The sequence below is a fragment of the Styela clava genome, chromosome 5 (genome assembly GCF_964204865.1).
Source record: "Styela clava chromosome 5, kaStyClav1.hap1.2, whole genome shotgun sequence".
Lineage (NCBI taxonomy): Eukaryota > Metazoa > Chordata > Ascidiacea > Stolidobranchia > Styelidae > Styela > Styela clava.
Genome location: NC_135254.1, coordinates 17,412,373 through 17,433,724, shown reverse-complemented (window position 1 = coordinate 17,433,724; position 21,352 = coordinate 17,412,373). Strand labels below are relative to the sequence as shown.

Below are 21,352 nucleotides of genomic sequence, written 5' to 3'. Positions count from 1 at the left end.
TTATCACTTTTGAGGTTTCAATTTCACTTTATCCTATGCATGAACCACTTTACACGGAATTGTTCAAAAAACATGTGAGGATTCTTTTATGGGTTGCTGCTTGGGGTCATGTTCAACACAGGACGCCAAAACGCTATCTAAAAGCAAGTAACGTACATATACGTGACGCGCGCCTATCTTATAGCGCGTTTGGGGCCCTAACAGCACTCTTTTTATGCCATATTTTGTTAATTATCCGTTTGTGACATTTTATGTTTGACCTATCTACGTGTGTTTTCTGTATTTTAGATCATTAAAACCACTTCACAGGAAACGTGGTTCTTATTCTGTAATGTAAACAGAAGTCGCTATTGACAATATGAGACACTAAATTTTTATATCTGGATTAGTGTGCGACCGACAAACCAACAAAATGCCTAAGAGCGCAGCTTTTGTTATGTCGAGGGTCAAGGCCTCGAAGACCTCCACAGTTCAAAAAAGCGAAGTTGTAAAATCCGCAATAACGGATAATGCCAAGCGAGAAACATCACATAGAAGCAACGGGCACAGAAGACGAAGACACGGAAAAGAGAAATCGAAGGTGCATCCAATTTTTTTATATTTCTATTTCTTTACTCGCCACTCAGAGCTTTTCAATGCCACGAGCAAAAGCTTTCAATAGGTACCAGCAAATTGACTGTGATTTGTTCCATTCTTTGACTGCAATTTTATTTAATCTATCACTTTCGTTTGTTGTCTTCCAATTGATAAACGTGCCGAGCGATATAAAAAGATGATAGAAACACGATAAAAGCAAAACTATGTATTATTATATAAGAGGGTCCACAATTGGGATTTTGTGTAAACATCCCCCGCCACTAATGCAAAAATTACTTGATGTGGGAAAACACCCTCACCACGTTTTAAAAAACCAAATTAGCAATTATCTAGTTAGGTTTTGGGTTAAGAATGGTTTGAAAATGTGAATTTCCAGCGCAATCTGCACTCCTAACCTTCGCCCAAAATTAAAAATTACGATTTTGCAATTTTGAGCGGTGGCGTAGTGTTTTTTGGGCGGGGGCTTTGTACAGAAGTTCCCACAATTGTTGAGAGACCTAAGAAGAAGGCCGTAGATCATAAGTTTGAGAACCACTGAGCTATAGACTATATGCCAATCTTATTTTTCAAACATTTTCAAACAGATTTTAAATATGCTCAATATCACGAAAATATTTGCAATATTAGCCCTGAGCGATACGATTTCATATTGCGCCTTTTCGTTGTGATACCCAAATTCTACAGATTTTCATTATTAAAGCAATTATCTTTTTACCAACTCTCTCTTCTAAGTAACTTCTACTTAATGCCTATCTTACCAACTATGTTTGTGGCAATAAATTCTGATCGGCAATCCCTGCAACGTGAACAAATGTCTACCGTGTATGACACGACACCTTTAATCATCACAGATTTTGGGGAGTGTTGATTTCGAAAAAAATGTAAAGTAAAGTAAATTGTGAAGTTATTCTTTTCCAAATATTTACATGAAATTGGTAATTTCAATGTTTTTGATGCAATGCTTCAAAATTAAATGATAATTTATACCTTGCGTTCTAAAATGATAATAATGAAAGCTGAAAATTCCCACTATCTAGTTGCATTACTATAAAACATTGCCTAGATATGGGGTAATACACAAGGTTGATGCCCAAGTTACATTCGACGTGTTATCACGAAACAACCCCAGCTATTGGGTCGACACTTCAGGGTAACGCCAACGTTTACAAAAAGAAAATCGATGTAATTCTTGAGCCGATAAAATTCAATAAATATTCATGAGATGTTGGCGGCGATGTCGTCGATCTTACTGACAGACGAAATCCAACGACAACCTGTGGTCAAAATTATTTGCGTGTCAACGGATTTAACCTTCCTATTCCTATGGGATGATATTATTTTGATCAATAAAAGTTTCTGCCATATTGCGCTACTCGAAATGTCCAAACAAAATTTCCGATGATAGCGAGAAATATATTCCTATGACGTGCCCTATAATATAGTATATATATATAATTATTGAGTCCGTTAGCTAGTAAGAGTGTCTGTTGTCCAATTTGCTAGCGTAATATTTCGTCTAAAATGATTGTTTATGCATCCACGGGTGTTCACAAAGTGTGCACTGAACAGTAGCAAAATATGAGTAAATTACAATGTGAAGCAGAAGCATTGTAAATATAGAAAACACAACCATTAAATTGGAATGTGCATTGGTCGCGTAGCTTGTATCCAGTATTTGAAGCCTACGTTTTGGTTTTTACGCACATATTACAAATATTCTGATGTGAAAAAGTTGGCAATTACTAATTTTAAAGCATTTGTAATTGCGAATCGCAATACCACAGTAATAGTGACGATACGTAGTAATAGAAATGATAACTTGGATTAATAATAATCCTTATTCATAACTGGATGCAGGTATCCATCCCTGGCTCTATTTTCGTTTTTCACAAGAATATAAAAAGGTTATAAAAGCATGACAATAGTAGTGGTTTTCAATCCAATGTATCAATGTATCAATTTGATAGGGTAGGTAGGCTAAACATTCATTTATTTTACCACCCTGGTAGCCAAACCTTATGAGCAGGGATGGCCATACCCATCGACTATTTCGAATACATTCTAAAAAATATTTTCGATACTGAAATTCCGAATACATTGTAAAATCCCCCGCATGAATACTATTCACTTTTATAAAATCCAGGAACATAGAAATTAGGCTTTGATCGTGTTATCATTGTAAAGCAGTCATAATTCCGACTCATAATGCATGTGTGATACAATTGAAATTGTGATTTTCTTGCATCTACGAAAAGAGACTTCATAAGCATTAGCATTACGGTATTTTAACCCATAAATGGTGGTGTTTACTGACTAAACTAACTAACTTGACTTAACTGACTAACTGACTAAAAGTACTAGGCTCCCATTTTTAAATCATGGGGTAGAATCGAAGTCGTTATTATTAACAGAACACGCACTTTTTGGCACAGTTATACATTCTGACTGTTTATCGCCAAGTGCGAGTGTCATTTAGTCCATCGATATCGTTAAGTTAAATTCCGACACAATTATCTCTCTACACAGATATTGAATGTTGTGTTTAATTTTGTTTAACTACACAATTTCCTCATAGATTTATTGCCGTGGCCGCCCAGACTATCTCGAAATAACGATAATATTTATAATATATTATGAAATAATAAAATCAGAAACATCCTCGACGTGTTATTGGTATTTCTAGCCAGCGCTGATTGAAATCCTTTCATATGCGCTGTAACTTATTGTCGCGACGCACGATTACGATAAAACATAAAACGAAATATATGTGAAAGGCTTTCAATTAAAACGTGGACGGCGACGATACGATGTGTGGGCGATATTTCTGATATTCCTATAAACACTAAAAACGATATTCGCATTGTAATTAATTAATGCATCTGAATCCCAAACATCAATTTCTTACGATGTGTCATATCCCTTTTTCATCTGAAATAATGTGCACTATGAATAACGCTCAAATACTAGTGCTTTAACCCGTCTGCCCTGCACACTTGAAGTAATATTTACATAGTATCGATATCGGAATATTGGTCGTTTTGTAATATCGGCATATCGGTATCGGCGTTTTTAGTTTGTATCGGTATCGGCGACAAAAGTGGTATCGGTACATCTCTACTTTGTACACATTTTAAGCACTAGATGTCGCCAACAATACGCTATGATAGCGGTTACCACAGGGTGCGCCTCTAAAATTAACAGAATTGTGTTGAACATAACTAAAATATGATTGAATATTTTATATATCGTATTTATTATAAATGTTTTATTGTTTCTTATGTTAAATGTTGTGTATAAAAAAATAATTTTACCTTTCTATGTCGTTTACTTTATGTATTTAGTGTCGTATGTCTCTGTTGGTACAAAACAATGGAGATAGACACTACTTGCTGCAATTTCGTGAGCTGCAGTTTATTTATCTGTTGAGCCTAGTTTAGCAAACACGGGTAATTTTTTCAGCATTTTGTTTCTCGTGTAAGTGCGTTGTGAGATTTTTCCCTGATAATTTGGCGCCGCACGAACAAAAAGTTTGGGAACCGCCTCGTTATGTGATATGTTCCCAATAATGAAGCCCAACCGGTTAATAAATGTGTTCAATTTTTCATCATAATTTATTTTTTAAATATGCATTCTTGGTTGGCATACTTCATGCCTTACAAGTGTTCATGATCGTGGGTGAAATATGTCATTGGTCAACCATATTGATCTCCACCCGGTAATGCGCTTTGGGTTTGAGTAAGAGAAAGGTTGAATTGTTCATTACTTCTAAAAAAGTTGAATTGTTCATTACTTCTAAAAAGGTTGGCAGTCCAACTCTGTTGTTTCAAAATGCCGAGTAAATAATTAGGATTGTACTTTTCAAGTAAATACGATTCATCACAAGGCGTCCTTAAAACTACGCAATATTTCTTTATCATTTGAGTAATTATTAATATAAATTAGACGAGGTATCAAGCCAACCGAGCCCAGAAGCTATAGCTAACCACAATGCGAATACTGGCAAGTTGTAATAATATCAGAGTATGCGGTTTGAAATCTTCACCATTGAGCTCACAGATTAGCTGATGAAGTCGTCGATTGGTAGCTAAATTGTTATTCAGTTAAAATTTGCATAGTAATGTATTCATAAAGTAGCGACTTCGTATGTTGTGGGGACAATGCTTTGTTACGAATGAATGACCTAGTGATACAAATTTTTCCCGAATTCCACAATTTACTGAAAGTATTATAAAACTATTTAAACACGATCAGTGCAGATTATGGAGTGGTATTTTTGTCATATTTTCCTAATATTTATGGTTAATTTTATGCTGTTTATCTAAACTAAACTATACGCTATTTCAGTGTATTTCGATTCTACGACGCTATAGAACCGGCGTTAAAAAATCAATGTGGTTGGTGCCTTAATAATCGAAATCCGTAATTGTTTTGATCAATAATATAAATATCTACCGCTATATTTCTTCAATACAGTGTGCGGCGATGACTAATTAAAAATTGGCGATCGTAGACATCACTATATATTTACGTTGAATTGATGTAATTGAATGATACAAAATGTAGTAAGGCTCCCGATTTTCGAATGACACTCCGCGGCCTTTTCGGCGCGCAAGATCAGTTTGCAGTGTTTAATCTAAAAGCATTCCTCAGTACTCACCTTTTGTGCCTCGAATAACGAGACCCGGTTTTACCTCTGTGAACCGCAGTCGATATTTTGATGTGAACTGCGAGGGTTTTTTAAACGCCGTCACACATGGGAGGATAACAATAGAAACGTGTGTGCGAGGGAATGCACACTACACTTGAGTCTCTGTATCTACTGTGGCCTTTTCAAAAGAGGGCGTTTATTTCATTCCAGTCGAAAACTGGAATCTAGTTCATTCGATATTCTCTTTGGGAAAGGCGTGGAAAGGCTCTGCATTTTAATGATTTATGACGTTTCTGGCGGTTACGTCATCCCGCCGTTAGAACCGTACGTTCGCGTCGTAAATAAAATTTTCTCATAACTTTGACTTGCCTAAACTTGGTTTAGATGACTTTTCAGGCAAGGTAATAGGCCAACATACTGTAGCTAGACGCCAAGAAAAAGAAGCTAGTTGTCGTGTGCTTTCAGTCTCGACTCTCGTGATAGTTGGAGAGCACTCGACGCCCTATTACGCTAAAATCCAAACTAATTCTCGAGGGATTGTCGTTTCCATTTATGTAAGCGACTGAGTGTTGTGTGAATATTTAGTACAGCGTAGCCGGCGTGTTATGTCAGAGTTATTGACAGTCGATTGTTTTGGAATTCATGGTAATATCTGAAAAGTACGGGAGTCTAAAACGTCGATAGCATGCCTCAAGAGAAAGCATCAACTGAGAGCGATGATCAGGTGAGTAATTTTATTCTCCCAAACTTGACAAAACAAGATATATTATATCGAGTCTTCTCTATCTTCAATAACAAACGTCGCTAAAGGATTGCCCTCGGCGTTTAGCGATCATAAGAAACCGATCGTCAAGCAATTTTCGTTGTTGTGACAGCGAAATAGTAAAATTGGATCAGCTCTAAATTAGTGTCGATCGTAAAGTTTCATTGTTCTCAAATTCATTAAATTTAAAGACGAATTATATTTCAAAATTTGCCTCCAAAATTCGAAACATATGTTCATACTATATAAGTTAAATTACGCCTCTGGAGCGGCACGACGCCGTGATAAGCTGTAATTCTATTATCCTTATTAGAGATTGCAATAATATATCATAAAATATACATAACTTTGACAATGCTATGCGTTCAAGTATTGATAAACCACGCGGCAAGAAAATTGGAAACAACTCGGTTGACGTTATCCAAGGGTACCTATTAAACTGTGTATTTTCACTCGAAATTCACAAATGCAAATAAATATAAATATCATTTTGCGTAAGAAGTCATTATCACTTGACGTATTTGGAATCACGGGCTTCTCGAAAGCTCTCGTTGCTTCCTCATCCCGCTTTTCCGAATAATCGGGTGCAGCATTTTATCAACTAAAAATATTCATTTTGTAATAGCAGATTTTCCGTTATTGTAAATATTACTACCGAATTATTGCGATTCCTCAGACTGTAAGAAAATTTGTAATTTATATATATGTGTACATTGATTCGCAGATAGCGCAATGCTAATATTATATACATGTTTTGTAACATTGAAATCCCGAGACTATATGTTATCAATCGCATGTCCTTGATAAAATATGCTATTGAATGAATTCGTTTGGTATGCACACGGTATTATATAATTTACCTAAAACAAATGAATGAAAACAGAAATTTTAAATTGGATTCACTGTACATATGTATTCTACACATAGACTTTTAAAGAAAGCCACCGCATTTCAAACATAGCATTGGTATATATGTATAGCTTGGTTTAATTTGTAATCGTGCTCTCTGCAATCGTCAATTTAAGTAGTGTATTGTTGAGGGCGGTGAAGTTGGTGTTGGCATGTTTTTACTAGATTGATATTTCATTCGGAAGTCGTAGTCGGAATTCTCGGCAGTCTAAATTTCAAACTTTTGTTGGTGGTGGTGGAAGGGGTAAAAATTTCCTATAGAGACCCAAGTTTACTAAGCGTTTTCAACAGTCCTCTAAAAAAGGCTTGCATAAGCCAACGTTTTTGTCTTATGGACTCGAAGCCAAAAAATTTTCAACTTGGGCGCCTAGAATCGGAGTTGAATGTAAATTTTCCCTGACTCCACATCAGATAATTGTGAATGTCCCTATTCGAATTTAATGTGGATGCATGTCTGAATTGAGGAAGATATTTTAAGAACGATAATTTTACCACTAAGATGTGTTTACTAAAACTAGTTTTGTTGCAGTTTTTATCTTTGATAACACGAAACATAACATCGCATTTGATTCGGAGTTTTATACTTTAAAGTGCATGAACTATTGAACATGACAACTCAATTATTGCATAGTATGTAGTCTGGTACCACTACCAATACTCTACAAACCATTGCCTATTTCTCTGTCGCACCTGCTTACTATATGTGCATACGTATTATAATAAAAAATATACTTCTGATCACCTCGATATCTAGATGCTTTTGACAGGAGCACCAGCAAATTTGATGAAGCGCTAGTATATTATCAAAAATTGAGATGTCATTATTCCATTATTAGCAACATTGTGCTTTGGATTAGATTTTCTCTATTCCTAATCAACGTTCTTATCCGCAATAAATATATGTATTAAGTTGTTCTGAACAGCAGTCTATATATGTTAAAGTTAATTCACTGCCATTATATGTAGTATTTGATTCTGGTGTTTGCCTGACACAGGTGAACAATGGTTCGATTATTTTTTCTGTTACGCTCGACTGGTCTTGTTTGAAAGTGACGTATTCGTGTGTTTTGGCGCGCTGTCACTTCGGCAAAATGCGCTTGCAACACCTTTAATAGCCACAATGTACACGTTACTGCGATCAAACACCCAAAGGGCGTTACATAAGTACTTACAGTACATCGCCCGTTTTTATCTATAAACCCATTTTAGCACGGAACCGCTCCGACGTTTGTGATAATACCGCTTGCAAAAACGTAATTTCGCGAACGTAGACTGTGAAGCCATACAACGTTAATCATTAAATTATTGTTTATTCAAGGACTCGACCTAGCGCGGTCCGAGGGGATAGTCATGTCGTTGTTTCTTAAGTTTGTAATGTGCGTGTCAGTTTTGCTCGTATGAGAAGCGGCTTTTGAACATGATGGCTGAAAATAAAGATGCATCTTCAGTTTCTGGAGAAAAAATTAACAGAAATGCTCCTAAGTATCAAAGTAAGCTACGGCGCAGCACTGTTGTAGAATCAATACAAGTAAGTTGAGATGGGTTACTGGGTACTTTGGTCGGTTAGTTAGAACATCATTCAGAAAACCTAAAGCAAGTTGAACAGAAAATTTATTGCTAGAACAAATTTCGTCTATATTTCCAATCATTTTCACAGTTATATATTCTATATTTGCACTATTTTCAAACCTGCAGACTAAATAAAAGTAGCCCAGTTAGTCTGACCCCGCGATTTAGGTTGTAAGCGGTTTGCGGCTTCAATTAATCAACTGAATTGTTAAAAATCGTTTCGTTCAATCGCATCATCGTATAGGGGGCTAATATGAAGTATTCGTGTGTTATTATGAGATGGCTGAACTTTTAGAGACGAGTCAGTATTGTATTAAAGTCATCCAAATGTTTGACTCTCTAAACCGCCCAACCCTTTTGAATTTGAACGAATAGTTGCACGCCGGATGATGCTTTTGGATAAATATTTTCATAGGTTCGGATGACAGAAATAGTATAGTACTTTAGAGAATAGTTTTTAATTTTTATCCACTTTCATGTAGCTACATTATTCATTCTTCCAGTTTGAGCCTGATCTCAATTATGGTCACTCAATTGTTTCCGATTGCTAAATACTAATGAACCATTCTACTCTGCTATAGGACAAACGAGACCAAAGCTCGATAGTTTTTTGTTGAAAACTATCGCATATATAATGGCTTGATTTGGAAGAGATCCAAAGTCAGGCCACTCAGAATCTAGCAGAAACATCAAACCAGTGGTTCACAATCTTTTTTTCAAGCGACCCAAATTTTTTAAAAAATAAATTTTGTAAAATCTTGCGACTCAAGGATATGCTCAAATACTAAATGAAATGTAGAGATGTATCACTTTTATGGCCGCAAAATTGAATGACTAATATAAAACAAAGTGAGGAAGCTGCTCTAGTTTGCCCTCAGCGAGGTTTTAAAATCGTGGCGTGGCTTTACCTAAGAAAAACAAAATAAATGCTGCAAAGATTTTACGCTGTGATACTTCCCACGTATAGAATTACTATTGAGTAACACTTCAATACCAAACATAAAATAAAGAATAAAATTTACTAGAAAATAAAATTAGTAACTTTTAGACTTTTGTTGAAAAAAACAAGCGACCCAAGAAAATTTTCAGGCAACCAACCCAGGCTGGGAAACACAGTTGTAAGCTATCACTGATATTGCATATCAATCTATTATGGTTGTTCACAGAAACACAAATAAATATCTGAGGACGAGGGTCGCTCTCAGGAAAAGGCATAACCTAATGTGCAATTTCAAAAAGGCGCTTTCTTGGGTAAAACTTGCTTTCCTGGAATTTAATTTGGGTTTAACGAATTGGCTATTTCCATCCTTCATTTGAATAAACTCCAGAGTGCGACCAGCGTTAATGAGAAATTTGTCTTCTTACGTATATTGACATAGACTTTGAATATGCCATTGACAAATCGGAAAATTTCCTATTGGAATACTGTTTTACTGAAAATGTTTTATATTGTATGTGTGTGTTACGTGTCGAATTTCTGTCATTGTTTTATTGCGGTTAACGCCGATTAAAAAAACTGTCATTCAATTGTTGCGCTATTCACGCTTGAATGATTTTATGACATAAAATGGAGAAAGATTATTCATATTAGTACAATACGCCTATCAATCAGTGTTAGCGGACAAAAAAATTAAGCTCATAGCAGTTTTCTTCTTGCGCCCAAAACGGTATAACTGAAATGCAATTTATGGGCAATACCAATTTACTTTGACATTTTGTTGTCGTCATATCTTTTGTTTTGACGATGGGAAGGGATGGTCGTTTCGCATTCGGAAATAACTTATTCTGCTGAATTTTAAATTATTTATAGGAAGACATTCATAAATAATGCAACATCCGCGAAGAAAGAAGCGGACTTTTAAGTAATGCATAATGCAGCTGTTGTGTGGGGTATAATTTTACTACAAGTTTTCGGTAAAACATGTAGGGCTTGATAAGTTATTGTTAAGTAAAAGTCGGAATTTAATGTATGTTTATGATTGACCATGTAGCATTCAACAGATTTTCCTCGCACATTAAGCATGTAGTAAGAGCAAGCCTTGTGCATAATACACTTGATTGATTGCGTTTGCATCTACGCTAAAATTTAATTGCTACCTATCTTCAACCCAATAATTCATGCTTATGGCGTTTGGGGACCATTAATTCATCATTTTGCTAAGCTGCTCGATCAATTCAAAATCTATCGGAATTTTTTGTCGTGGTATTCATAAAATACAAACTGGGGACTTTGTTTTTGCACAGGTCGCAACATTTGGATTGCAAGCCCAACCGTGAAAGTCATTGACAATATTTTTTATATTCAGTGTTATCGGATGAATTTGCCAACAACCTCATTGTACATAAGAACCAACCGACTCACTGAGAACATTTAAAAATTTTATATGTTTATTATGTATGAATGTGTACATATTGTGCCCCAACATACAAGAATTTCGTAAGAAGTTTCGATTTTTATTGCTCAAAATAGTCTTACGACACACACACCTCGTTATACCTTTTAGCTGTTTCATACCAGTACCATGAATTATTTCCTATTTTGTTAATTCAAAATTTGCAATTCATGGTTTGGATGTACATCTAGATCAGTTTCAAATATTTGAAATTTATGTTATTCATACCGCTTTACCGTTGAACTTTGAAAAAGTTCGCTCGAGCAGTGAATATCCAATTATACACTCCATCGCATAAGCACAGTGAATATAATATTCGCATTATACAAATGGCAATGAACTATGAATAATTCGCCCTCGAAAGACTTGTCAATCGATGATGCGAAGCGTCGTCATGGTCAAAAGAATATGGAGAAACAACTTTCGACCTCATCGATCTATTAATTATTGTTTCCAAATGCGGAATTGTGTTGTGGCATCCTCAACATGAGACAATTTCTAATGGCGTTCATGCATGTGAATAGACTATATATACATATATTTTGAGTTGAGACTATATGGGAAATACATGTACTATAAAATGTCGGGAGGTGGGCGGGACTGTGTAACCATTGTTCGAATTATGGATTGCGATGTTAGTAATAATATGCCGGCAGTCTTATCAGACATAATACAATTAACTGGAATTTTTGTAATCTATATTAAATATTTGAAAACAAACCCAAAGCAGTATTTATTGGACTGGAAATATAATGACGATGTATTGAATGTGTAAATGAGCATGTTGCCTCCTATGCTTTTTATTTTAGTTTGCGCTTGGTGGATCGGCAGATCAGGCCGCTTTTCCGTTTTTTCGTGGATAGCACCAATGCTTTTAATACTAAATTACAAGGGGCATTCGAGAAGACTATTGGTAGACAGGCGGTCGATAGTAATTCAGTTAAGTGCCGATCGATACGTTTCGTTGGTATAGGATCTGCGCATTCTCCGCCAATTGATATCGTCGCTGTTGCTTCTAGATGTCGAGAGTTTTTTCAGTCGCCGTATCTCACACCGAAGATCGTTTATTTTTGTCCAAGCGGACGATGGATATAGTTAGTATTTGTATATAGAAAATTTTTCCAAGGATTTCAGTTGTGGGCAACAAAGAAGAATAAAGTTAGACATGGTTAAGCGACCGGATTCCGTTTCCTCTAATTCGACAAATGTGAGTTTCTGGTGTGATTATACAGATAGTCATAATTGCATTTATATCATGTCAATGGTGCTACTAAGTCATATTTTGTATATTTGAACATTTTTATTAACCCAATGCTAAGTATATAAAGGGAATTCCGACAAGGTGATATTACGTTGTTTATTACCGTTTTCTGAGGAAAATTCTCTAAATCAACGCAAATTTAGTCGAAGTTGTCCAAGTTAATATGAACTGCGATATTGCCAGTAATCTCTAGTTTATGATCGTCGGATCAAAAATTATTTCTACCGTAACCGCATCCTAGAGAAATTGCGGTAACGTAGCAACATATAATTTGACCGTAGGATACGAATGTCGTCGACCGTATATCGATATGATAAAAAATAGCGCGCGTAATAACTAGTTTACGTCCTTGTTATTATGGCTACGTTATAGTAACAGATTACTCTTGCGATGCTCGCGTAACATTGAACTGAACATTTAATTGATTATTTAATTTTTCCGTACAAAATGAGTAAGGATTTTGATAGAATAAATACAGGCTTTCACATCACCGCCAAGGCCAATTTCAGTATGATTTGGAAAGCCTTTATTACAATTTTATTAGAATATTTTGGTTACGAAGTCAAACGTAATAGAATCAAAGAGTAATGATAACGTCGTTCTCCGGTATACTTCACCGTCATTCTGTGTTAATATGCTATTCGCCACATGCAACTATGTGATAAACAATCATCTCTTCGACAGAGAATTCCATTGCTCTGAGAACATACAAATTTATCGACAATTGTGCGAAGTTGCCTATTCTAAATATTTTGACGTAGCAGGCTCATAGACTGGTTTTGCATTTCATCATTGGACCGTGCTTGTTTTGCGTATAAGAAAACGAATCTGTACATTCAATCTGAGTAATTGCCCTCGCGCTTTATTTTAGAATGACGATCGTAAGTTTGTAATTTAATATTTTCCGAATTATCCCACATGTCAAATTAAACAATTGGGGGATTTATAGCCGCGCGAAAATTTCTGAAAAAAAAAGGAAAATTATCGTCCTACCTTGGAAATCTTATACCCTCTTCGTTAGCGGCCCACATATGAGATAGTTCGGTATTATCAGACCTCTTGATTGCAATTGGAGTGGTATAACGGATTGATCGTTTTCGATTTCATGAAAAATGAACGCAAAAAACATAATAAGAATAAATTTATTTTCAACTGACTTGCGACACCGCCCTTCGCACATATTATAAACCATCCAAGTTTGAGACTTACACATTGATTTTAATTCTGGGATCACATTAATCTCAATGCATTTCTGGAATCGAATAAATCATTTTAAATTATTTATAATGTACCATATTTGACATAACTAAAGGACAAAAAGGGCTATTATCAAAAGCTGATACCAAGAATTCTGACCGGAACTCATCCAATCGGAAACTGCTCTTTGCTGAATATTGTATGGCTTTGTACACTGAACAAACAAATGAGTAATTCCCTGCTGATCATTCGTCCAGCCGGGTGCAAATAGGACTGATGTACTTTTGTAATCCATCTGATTAAGTAATGTTTTGAAATGTGTTATGTATTGCTATATGTGAAAAAAGGAAAAAAATTGACAAATTTCAAAATTCCTCACTCTATTCTAAACATTCAATGTCAGATTTAGTATGAACAAATTCTTAGTGTTTCTCCACATTATACATACAAGCATAATATAATTTGATCTATATAAGAATGCAACAAAGTTGAAAAACATCTGTTAAAAGTAACCTAATTTTTATTGTGCACCATTAACCGAGATGTTGGTTTTGAACCAGATCTAAGTTTTTTTTAAATTCTGGTGTTGTATCTATTCTGAATTTATGTGAAATCTTGAGATAATGGTATTTTTATTACTGTTTGATGTAAATCAAAATAACCTATACTGAATGTACTTACTACTCAAGCACATAGAAAATATACAGAAATCTGAAAACTAAATTGTGTGAATAAATTTGTGTCGAATCTTGAGAAAAAAATTTGTCAATTTTGTTTGATATGATTCAAAAGAACCTATACTGAATGTTCTTACTCTTACTACCTAAGCAAATTAAAAATATAAAGAAATCTAAAATATAAGTATTATTAAATAGTGTAAGCATTTGAATTTCAACAAAAATATTCTTTGTTTTTAATAGGGAAGCGGAGGGAGTCTGCTGCGAGCAGCAAAAAGTGGAAATGCAGAAAGATTGATTGTACTATTGGATGAAGAGAAAATAGACATCAACACATCTAATTCAGTATGTGGTGTTTTCTTGATTATTTTATGTTTGCCTAGAATGATGCTCTGAACAATTAAAATAAACCATTTTCGTTAAATTCCTCGCTTCGCCTAATTTAGAACTCTTTTTCCCCCCAAACTACTTTATTCATTCAACCTTTAATGAATAAATGATGAATGAATGATGATGTAATAAACCTTAGCTAGTGTTATGCGCAAGTCGCACCCCTATTATACAGTTTATGGTGTGTGCAAAAATAGATATTATAGTAATAATAATATTGGTGAACTAAAAATATCAGTAATCCTTTAGAAATACAAAGTAAAATTTATCCCCCATTGCGGAAATGTAGGTTTGGGGTTTCAAATTTATACAAATGCATACGATACTAACACATCAATAATTGTAGGGTTTTTCAATAGTAATTGAATTATTATTATTCATATTTTCTAGAGCGGCTTGAATTGTTTACATTTGGCGGCAAAAGAAGGTCACACACAGGTTGTGAAAGAATTGATTAAAAGGAATATTTCAATTAACCAAGCAACAAAGGTAATATTTTTGTAGAAGGAATACAAAGTAAACATAGATAGCCTATAAGGTATTTTAGGTTCGATTCTTATACCGTTCAAAAATGTATAACTGATTTTTATGTTACCAAGGTTGGGTGTAATAATTCTTACTTTATTTTGAATATTCTGTGTATAGGACACAATATTTGAAGTTAGGAAATTAAATTGTAATTATATAATATCGTGTGAAAATTGTATGTTTTGCGTACTGAGGATATAATGCTCTGGAATGTTGTTATCTGATGCGACATGTAATTTTCCTGTATCCTCAGAACTATATGATGATTTAATTTTAAAGTTAGATATAATGATTATTTACATATGGTCATTATTGGTGCTGATATGTTTTTCTGTATATTCTCAGTTTTTTGTTATTTTATACAACATTGTCATTTAGAGAGGAAACACAGCTCTTCACATTGCATCATTGGCTGGTAAACTTGATGTCATCAAAGTGTTAATTGAGAACAAAGCAGATCCTAATTCAATAGCACAGGTATATTTTATTTACTATAGATTTTGATGATGAGTATTCCAAAACTAATTCACAGCTAAACAGGATTGATTTCAAGTAAATTTTTAATCAACTAACCACTTGATAGGAGATCATAGAGAAGTCTCTTTATTTAACATCTCTATTGTTTTAATGACACGATGTCATCTGAATTAGATCATGCTAATTCTGATAGCATGATACACTTTGATAATGAATTCTAAATTCAAATTAATCCTAAAAGGATTACTGTTGAAAATTTACTTTATTATAATCTATTACATAGGCATTTGTCATCTTTTTTTCATCTGTCTTAAGGAGGATTTAAAATTGTATTTGTTCCCAATCATACCATATTATTCTCCATATCATATGTAGTGTGTTATCACGTCCGTAATAACTGGAATTTTTAATCTGGGGTATGTTTCATTTTACCCATCGTGGTAGCAACACCTCTGAAAATCATGTCATGCACTATCTGTCATTTTTTTGGATTGTTATGAGTGGTCAAAACAAAACTATTAAACAGCTTTTATTCATATATTTCATAACATATAATGCAATTATCTATTTCACAGAATGCTTTTACACCAATATATATGGCTGCCCAAGAGGGTCATAGTGAGATTGTTGATTATTTACTGAAAAATGGAGCAAATCAAAGCATTTCAACAGAGGTAATGCTTCCTTTGGTACACCCGTAGGCTGTAGTCTGTGTACCAGGTTAGGGTTAGGCCATAATTTTATTCCGATTTTACTTATTGTAGTTTGAGTTCGGGGACTGTCTGTGTTAGACATGTGAATATACCCCCTTAGGCCCATAGGTTTTAGTCCCTTTACACAACTTGATGTAAAATAGGCGAACAAAATTAGTTACCTTCATATTAGTATACATACTTCTGTACCGTCGTTCTTTTTATATACTACTTTATTATTTTCATATGTTCTTTTTTGATTAGATTCTGTTATCCGCACACTCACATATGTTAGTTTGAGTGATTTTGAAAGTTAATATTATCATCATCAGTTCAAGTTAACATTGCTTCCTCACGAGGTCAAATTGTTCAGTTAAACAAACTCTCTTGACTAATGGAGGTTGTATCCTAAAATATCCAACTTACCAGTATAGGAGCCCATGATATGATATGATTTTACATATTTATTTATCTCGATGAGAGGAAAGTTGATGAGACGACTTGATCATATGGCAAACCACGGCCTCTCTTTGAGTTACCAGATCATGACGGGTAGAGATGCATTGACTTGATTGTGAAAGAAACCGCAATCGACCAGCGGTTCTTACGTGAACCCCCCTATTGCAGCGAGGAGTTCATCGATCTTCTCGCACATACCGTAATTATCCCCCACGGGATTCGAACCTGCGGACTCGCGGTGTTATCAGAGGTGTGGTGGCAAGCACAATCTTAGTGCTTATCTCGATGCGCCACACTGCAGAGCCGATTGCACCACTAGGCAAAATGTTAGAATCTGAATATAAAAATATAGTGTTAATTTGTGCGGTGCCTTTACCATAAATAGTTTAGAAATGATTTCTGCATTCATCATTTCATCTAGCTTTCATTATAATTTCTGTAGGATGGTTTCACACCTCTTGCCGTTGCTTTACAAGAAGGAAAAGATAAAGTTGTTGCACTTCTTCTTGACAATGATGTCAAAGGTCGTGTAAAATTGCCGGCACTGCACATTGCGGCACGTAAAGATGATGTAAAAGCTGCAGCTTTGTTGCTCCAAAATGATCATTCAGCTGATGTCAAATCTAAGGTAGGGTGAAATCGTAGTATTCTGACATCCTTCTTTTGATTAAACATAGCATTTTGATATGAATCATTCTTATTGTTAGTGAATTATGTATTTGCGAATGATTGTTATATTCTTGTGCTCTTTTGAATGCTTTCCATTTCTCTCATTTAGTCATGTTGTTTTTTAATAGTAAATATTCTTATTCTCACTGAAAAATTGTTTTGATTTTTCATAAATTTACACATTCTGAATAAATTTGTGTTGTTTTTCTCCAAATCTGAATATGCATAGCCTATTTTGTGCCTGATTAAAAATTCCCATTTAAAATATTATACTATTCTCAAAAATTTATGTCGAATATACTTTATGTGAGTAGTATTTATTATCAGATATTATGAATCGGAAAACAAAAAGTTGAAAACAAAATTATCATGATTATTATTATTGAAGATGAGCAATTTAAGATAGCACAGTAGATGGATAAAATCATTTAAGTTCATATGTATTGGTATATTTAAATATCTATTTTTGTATAATCAACTTTAGTCATTCCTAATCGAATTTAAATCAGTTTGCTACATCTGATTATATATGTCATTGATTCTCAAACCACAGCCTGAGGTCCAATTACCTCCTGCCCAACGATTTAATATGGCCCACCGAACTTTAGTAAAATAGTTTGACACTTATTTTTTTAAATCTTTCCAGTTACATCATTATCACAGTTCAAGCATGTGTATATTCGTAATAATAAAACGAGAATATCGGTCAGAGACCGAAGACTTATCGATCGAAAGTTAGAGGATCCCCCAAAACAGCGCCCTTACTCCATAGTGACACCCTGTGTCCCATCACTAATTACTTAATAACTCCCTAATTATCTGACATAATTCGGCCAAAATCAATAGGCTTCTGATCCGAGATAAGATGAATGCACATGTAAAATCTGGAGCAGATTTAATCTCGCTTTCGTTAGATATCGCGTGCATCTAACAGACAAACAGACATACAGACAGACAAATACCTATCAACATACTTACCGATTAAAATCGATAAGTTATGATACCGATATCATGATCACACATATCGTTATCGACCCCTTGTGTGAGCGCTTCCCTCTCTCAGCCCACGGATATCGTTCTGCTTCTAATTTTGCCCCACCCCTCCCCGGTCAAACAACTTTGAGAACCACTGATATATGTGTACTAGGGTCTGCATGTGCATGAGATAATACATAGAATGTTTTTGTGTGATAAGTTTTTGAAACATGTTTTGCTCAATCTCATTTTTGTTTTCTTCACTTTTCATGCTTGCTCAAATCATTTCTGATGCAAAAACAGTGGATTGTAAATCGAGCAACTGAGGTAAGATACAATGAATTTTTATTTCAAAATCTTTGATTGTTTCTTGGATTATCTACTATTTACTGCATTTATAATTTTCATATAAAATTTCCAAGCATGTTAAACTCTTACCACTTTTAATGATATAGATAAGGATTTTCATATTAGAATCGGATGTGTTTCCTTCTTAACTCAGCTTTGATTTTTGCTTATAGATTTAGTGTATATGGCTTAGGGATAAGTGCTTGTATATTGGTTTGTTTCTGCCAAATCTGTGATATTTATACTGAATTGAAAATTATTTTCCAATTACGACCCTTATAACTTTGCGAGCATTGATTGGATTATCACAGCACCAAATTAATGCTTTAATCTCCATTGTCAACAAGACAAGGCTATTGCAATAACAACTGTTCCACAGCACCTGCGTCCCAGAATCACAAAACGTGATCAGAATGATGTCACTCTTAAAATTGTATCAGAGTTGCTTACTTTTTATTCTGAATGCCCATACCTACCCTAGGTTTTACTTAGACACTCTCAGGCTTGAATAAGTAATTTTACATTAGTGTAGAAATAGTACTGATCAGTAATCATATTCTTATGCTGATTTTTAATATGAAATTTTTTTTTTATACCATTTCTTTTTTCAAGATATAGCTTCCATCAATTTATTGTTAATTTGGCCAAAATTGTCTTAATTATAATGTATTAATATTATTACAATTAGATTCTTTGTTTCGTGTTATAGAACTTTTTATTACAAAAAAAAAAAAACTGTTTTCACAGAGTGGATTTACGGCTCTCCATATAGCGGCACATTATGGAAATGTCAGTGTTGCATCATTGTTGCTGAACAGAGGAGCATCACATGATTTTACAGCAAGGGTGAGTTATGGTAAATCAATATTTGCTAAAGTATAAAAACCGGCACATAAAACTGTTCCAAGAAATTTTATATGTAGTAAAGAGGTTTCCAACGAAATTATTTTGAAACAGAATTTTAAAATTTATATATGCTTACCAAGCACTGATTTCTTGTGAAGAGCCTTTTCAGAGTGAAATATGTATGAAACATATAAAAAATTTAGTCAACGATCCTGTTATCATTTCATCAGACAAATTGGGGTTATGTTAAAATCCCATTCTTTCAAGAACTTACGTAAGTGGCAATTCTTAAAATTTTGCCCTGTAAATGATATTTGGAAATTAATCCTTATACGGTACTTGATATGCAAAAAATTTGGGAAATTTACAGAATGGAATCACACCATTGCATGTTTCTGCTAAACGTGGTCACACACGTTTTTGTTCCCTGCTCTTGGATAGAGATGCTAATATGGATGCTCGTACCAAAGATGGTTTATCTCCGTTGCACTGTGCTGCTAGATCAGGACATAAACCAGTGGTACAACTGCTTCTGGATAGAATGAAAAGCTCGGAAATACCGAGAACGAAAGTAAGTAACAGTTCAATCATTTTTTTTTATTTGATTTTTTATATAAAGCATCGGAGTCCAACCTGCTGACCCATGTAGGGTACCTTGGGGTTGGCAAGCATATTTCCAATACTTGAGTCAATTTAAATAATGAACATTTGCTAACATCAGCATAAGCGAAGCTTTGAGTTTATTTATTTACATCAGTACTCATTATTTTATTTATTGCCGAATTTTTTGCAGTGCAAGTTACAAATATGAGATTGAATTTGATTTATTGAGCTAAACGTAGATCAATATATTCTACGGTTTCTACACTACATTTGTCCCTTAATTCATCCTATTAACTTACGCTTAACAAAAAAATATTTCAGATTTAAAGTGTACGATTCCAATACCTATAATCCCCTGTAAAAGCACTCAAGTTTACCATTGTTTGCTTTATTGATTCATTGACATAAAAATTGAAGTTTAAAATGTAATAAGTAGGAATATGGGTTTACTTATTACAATTTATGTCACTTGAATGAATAGTTATGAAAATAATTATTTATTCCTGCAAAAAGTATATTTTTTATTATTTACTTTTATTTTTTATTTTTGTCCAGTTTGAGTAGCTATCTCTCATATGGTTCCATTTGTCAAAAAATATTTTTGTTATAATGCTAATTTTTTTAGAATGGGTTATCTGCGCTACACATGGCAACACAAGGTGGACACGTTGACGTTGTAAAACTTTTAATTGAAAAGAATTATCCCGTTGATGACACAACATTGGTAAATATGTATTTTCACTTCTAAATTTTGATCTAGTGTGTTTTTTATACAATGATTACTCACTGTTTTTGCTCCAAAAAAGGGGGTTCACAAGCAGCTGCTGATATTTAACTATTTGTAAAGCGCTATTATTTCTGGGAGGAACAGAATCTTTCAGGTTCTGCATTGTCTTCACCAGGGGTGTGCAACATTTTTATCGGCAGGCCATATTCATAAACTTCAGATATCTAGATGGGCCACACAAAAAAAGTTTCTCCAGTACGCAACGAATTAAAAAATTCTCACAATGCTATATTTTAATTAAATTACCATTATATTGCTTTAACTGCTAGATCATCGCAGTCTATGTTATATTTTACTAGTATTTATGTCTGGTTGATCATTAATATTAAATCCATGATTTGTATTGATTAGAGTGCCAATCTCAGATAGACCATTTGTTATATCTATTATACTAATCTATTTTTGTACCTCACTACGAATATTTTTTTCTAATATCATTTTATCATTATTGAAATAAATACAGATTAGTATTTATTAAAATTATTTAAATTATTAGTTTTTGGTCTATACCAATATACATACTTTCTGCACTTTTGTTATGAATAAATTTTTTATTTCAGTTTT

At 34.1% G+C, this 21,352-nt stretch overlaps 1 protein-coding gene across 11 annotated transcripts in view; it reads left to right on the top strand.

Moving 5' to 3' along the window:
• Positions 1–297: 297 nt before the first annotated feature.
• The window catches only part of LOC120344592 (uncharacterized), a 62,042-nt gene continuing 40,987 nt past the window's right edge, over positions 298–21,352 (top strand). For 5 of the 11 annotated variants that reach the window (XM_078112755.1, XM_078112747.1, XM_078112752.1 and 2 more), the window contains exons 1-10: positions 298–580; positions 14,258–14,359; positions 14,795–14,893; positions 15,311–15,409; positions 15,985–16,083; positions 17,003–17,188; positions 18,508–18,531; positions 19,300–19,398; positions 19,769–19,969; positions 20,627–20,725. In XM_078112755.1, the coding sequence (XP_077968881.1) occupies positions 413–580; positions 14,258–14,359; positions 14,795–14,893; positions 15,311–15,409; positions 15,985–16,083; positions 17,003–17,188; positions 18,508–18,531; positions 19,300–19,398; positions 19,769–19,969; positions 20,627–20,725 (1,176 nt within the window). In that variant the 5' untranslated portion in view covers positions 298–412. Of the gene's footprint in view, positions 581–4,771; positions 5,970–8,178; positions 8,446–11,349; positions 12,087–14,257; positions 14,360–14,794; positions 14,894–15,310; positions 15,410–15,984; positions 16,084–17,002; positions 17,189–18,507; positions 18,532–19,299; positions 19,399–19,768; positions 19,970–20,626; positions 20,726–21,352 lie in introns of those variants that run through there. The other 6 variants (XM_078112756.1, XM_078112750.1, XM_078112748.1 and 3 more) reach the window with 4 other exon arrangements.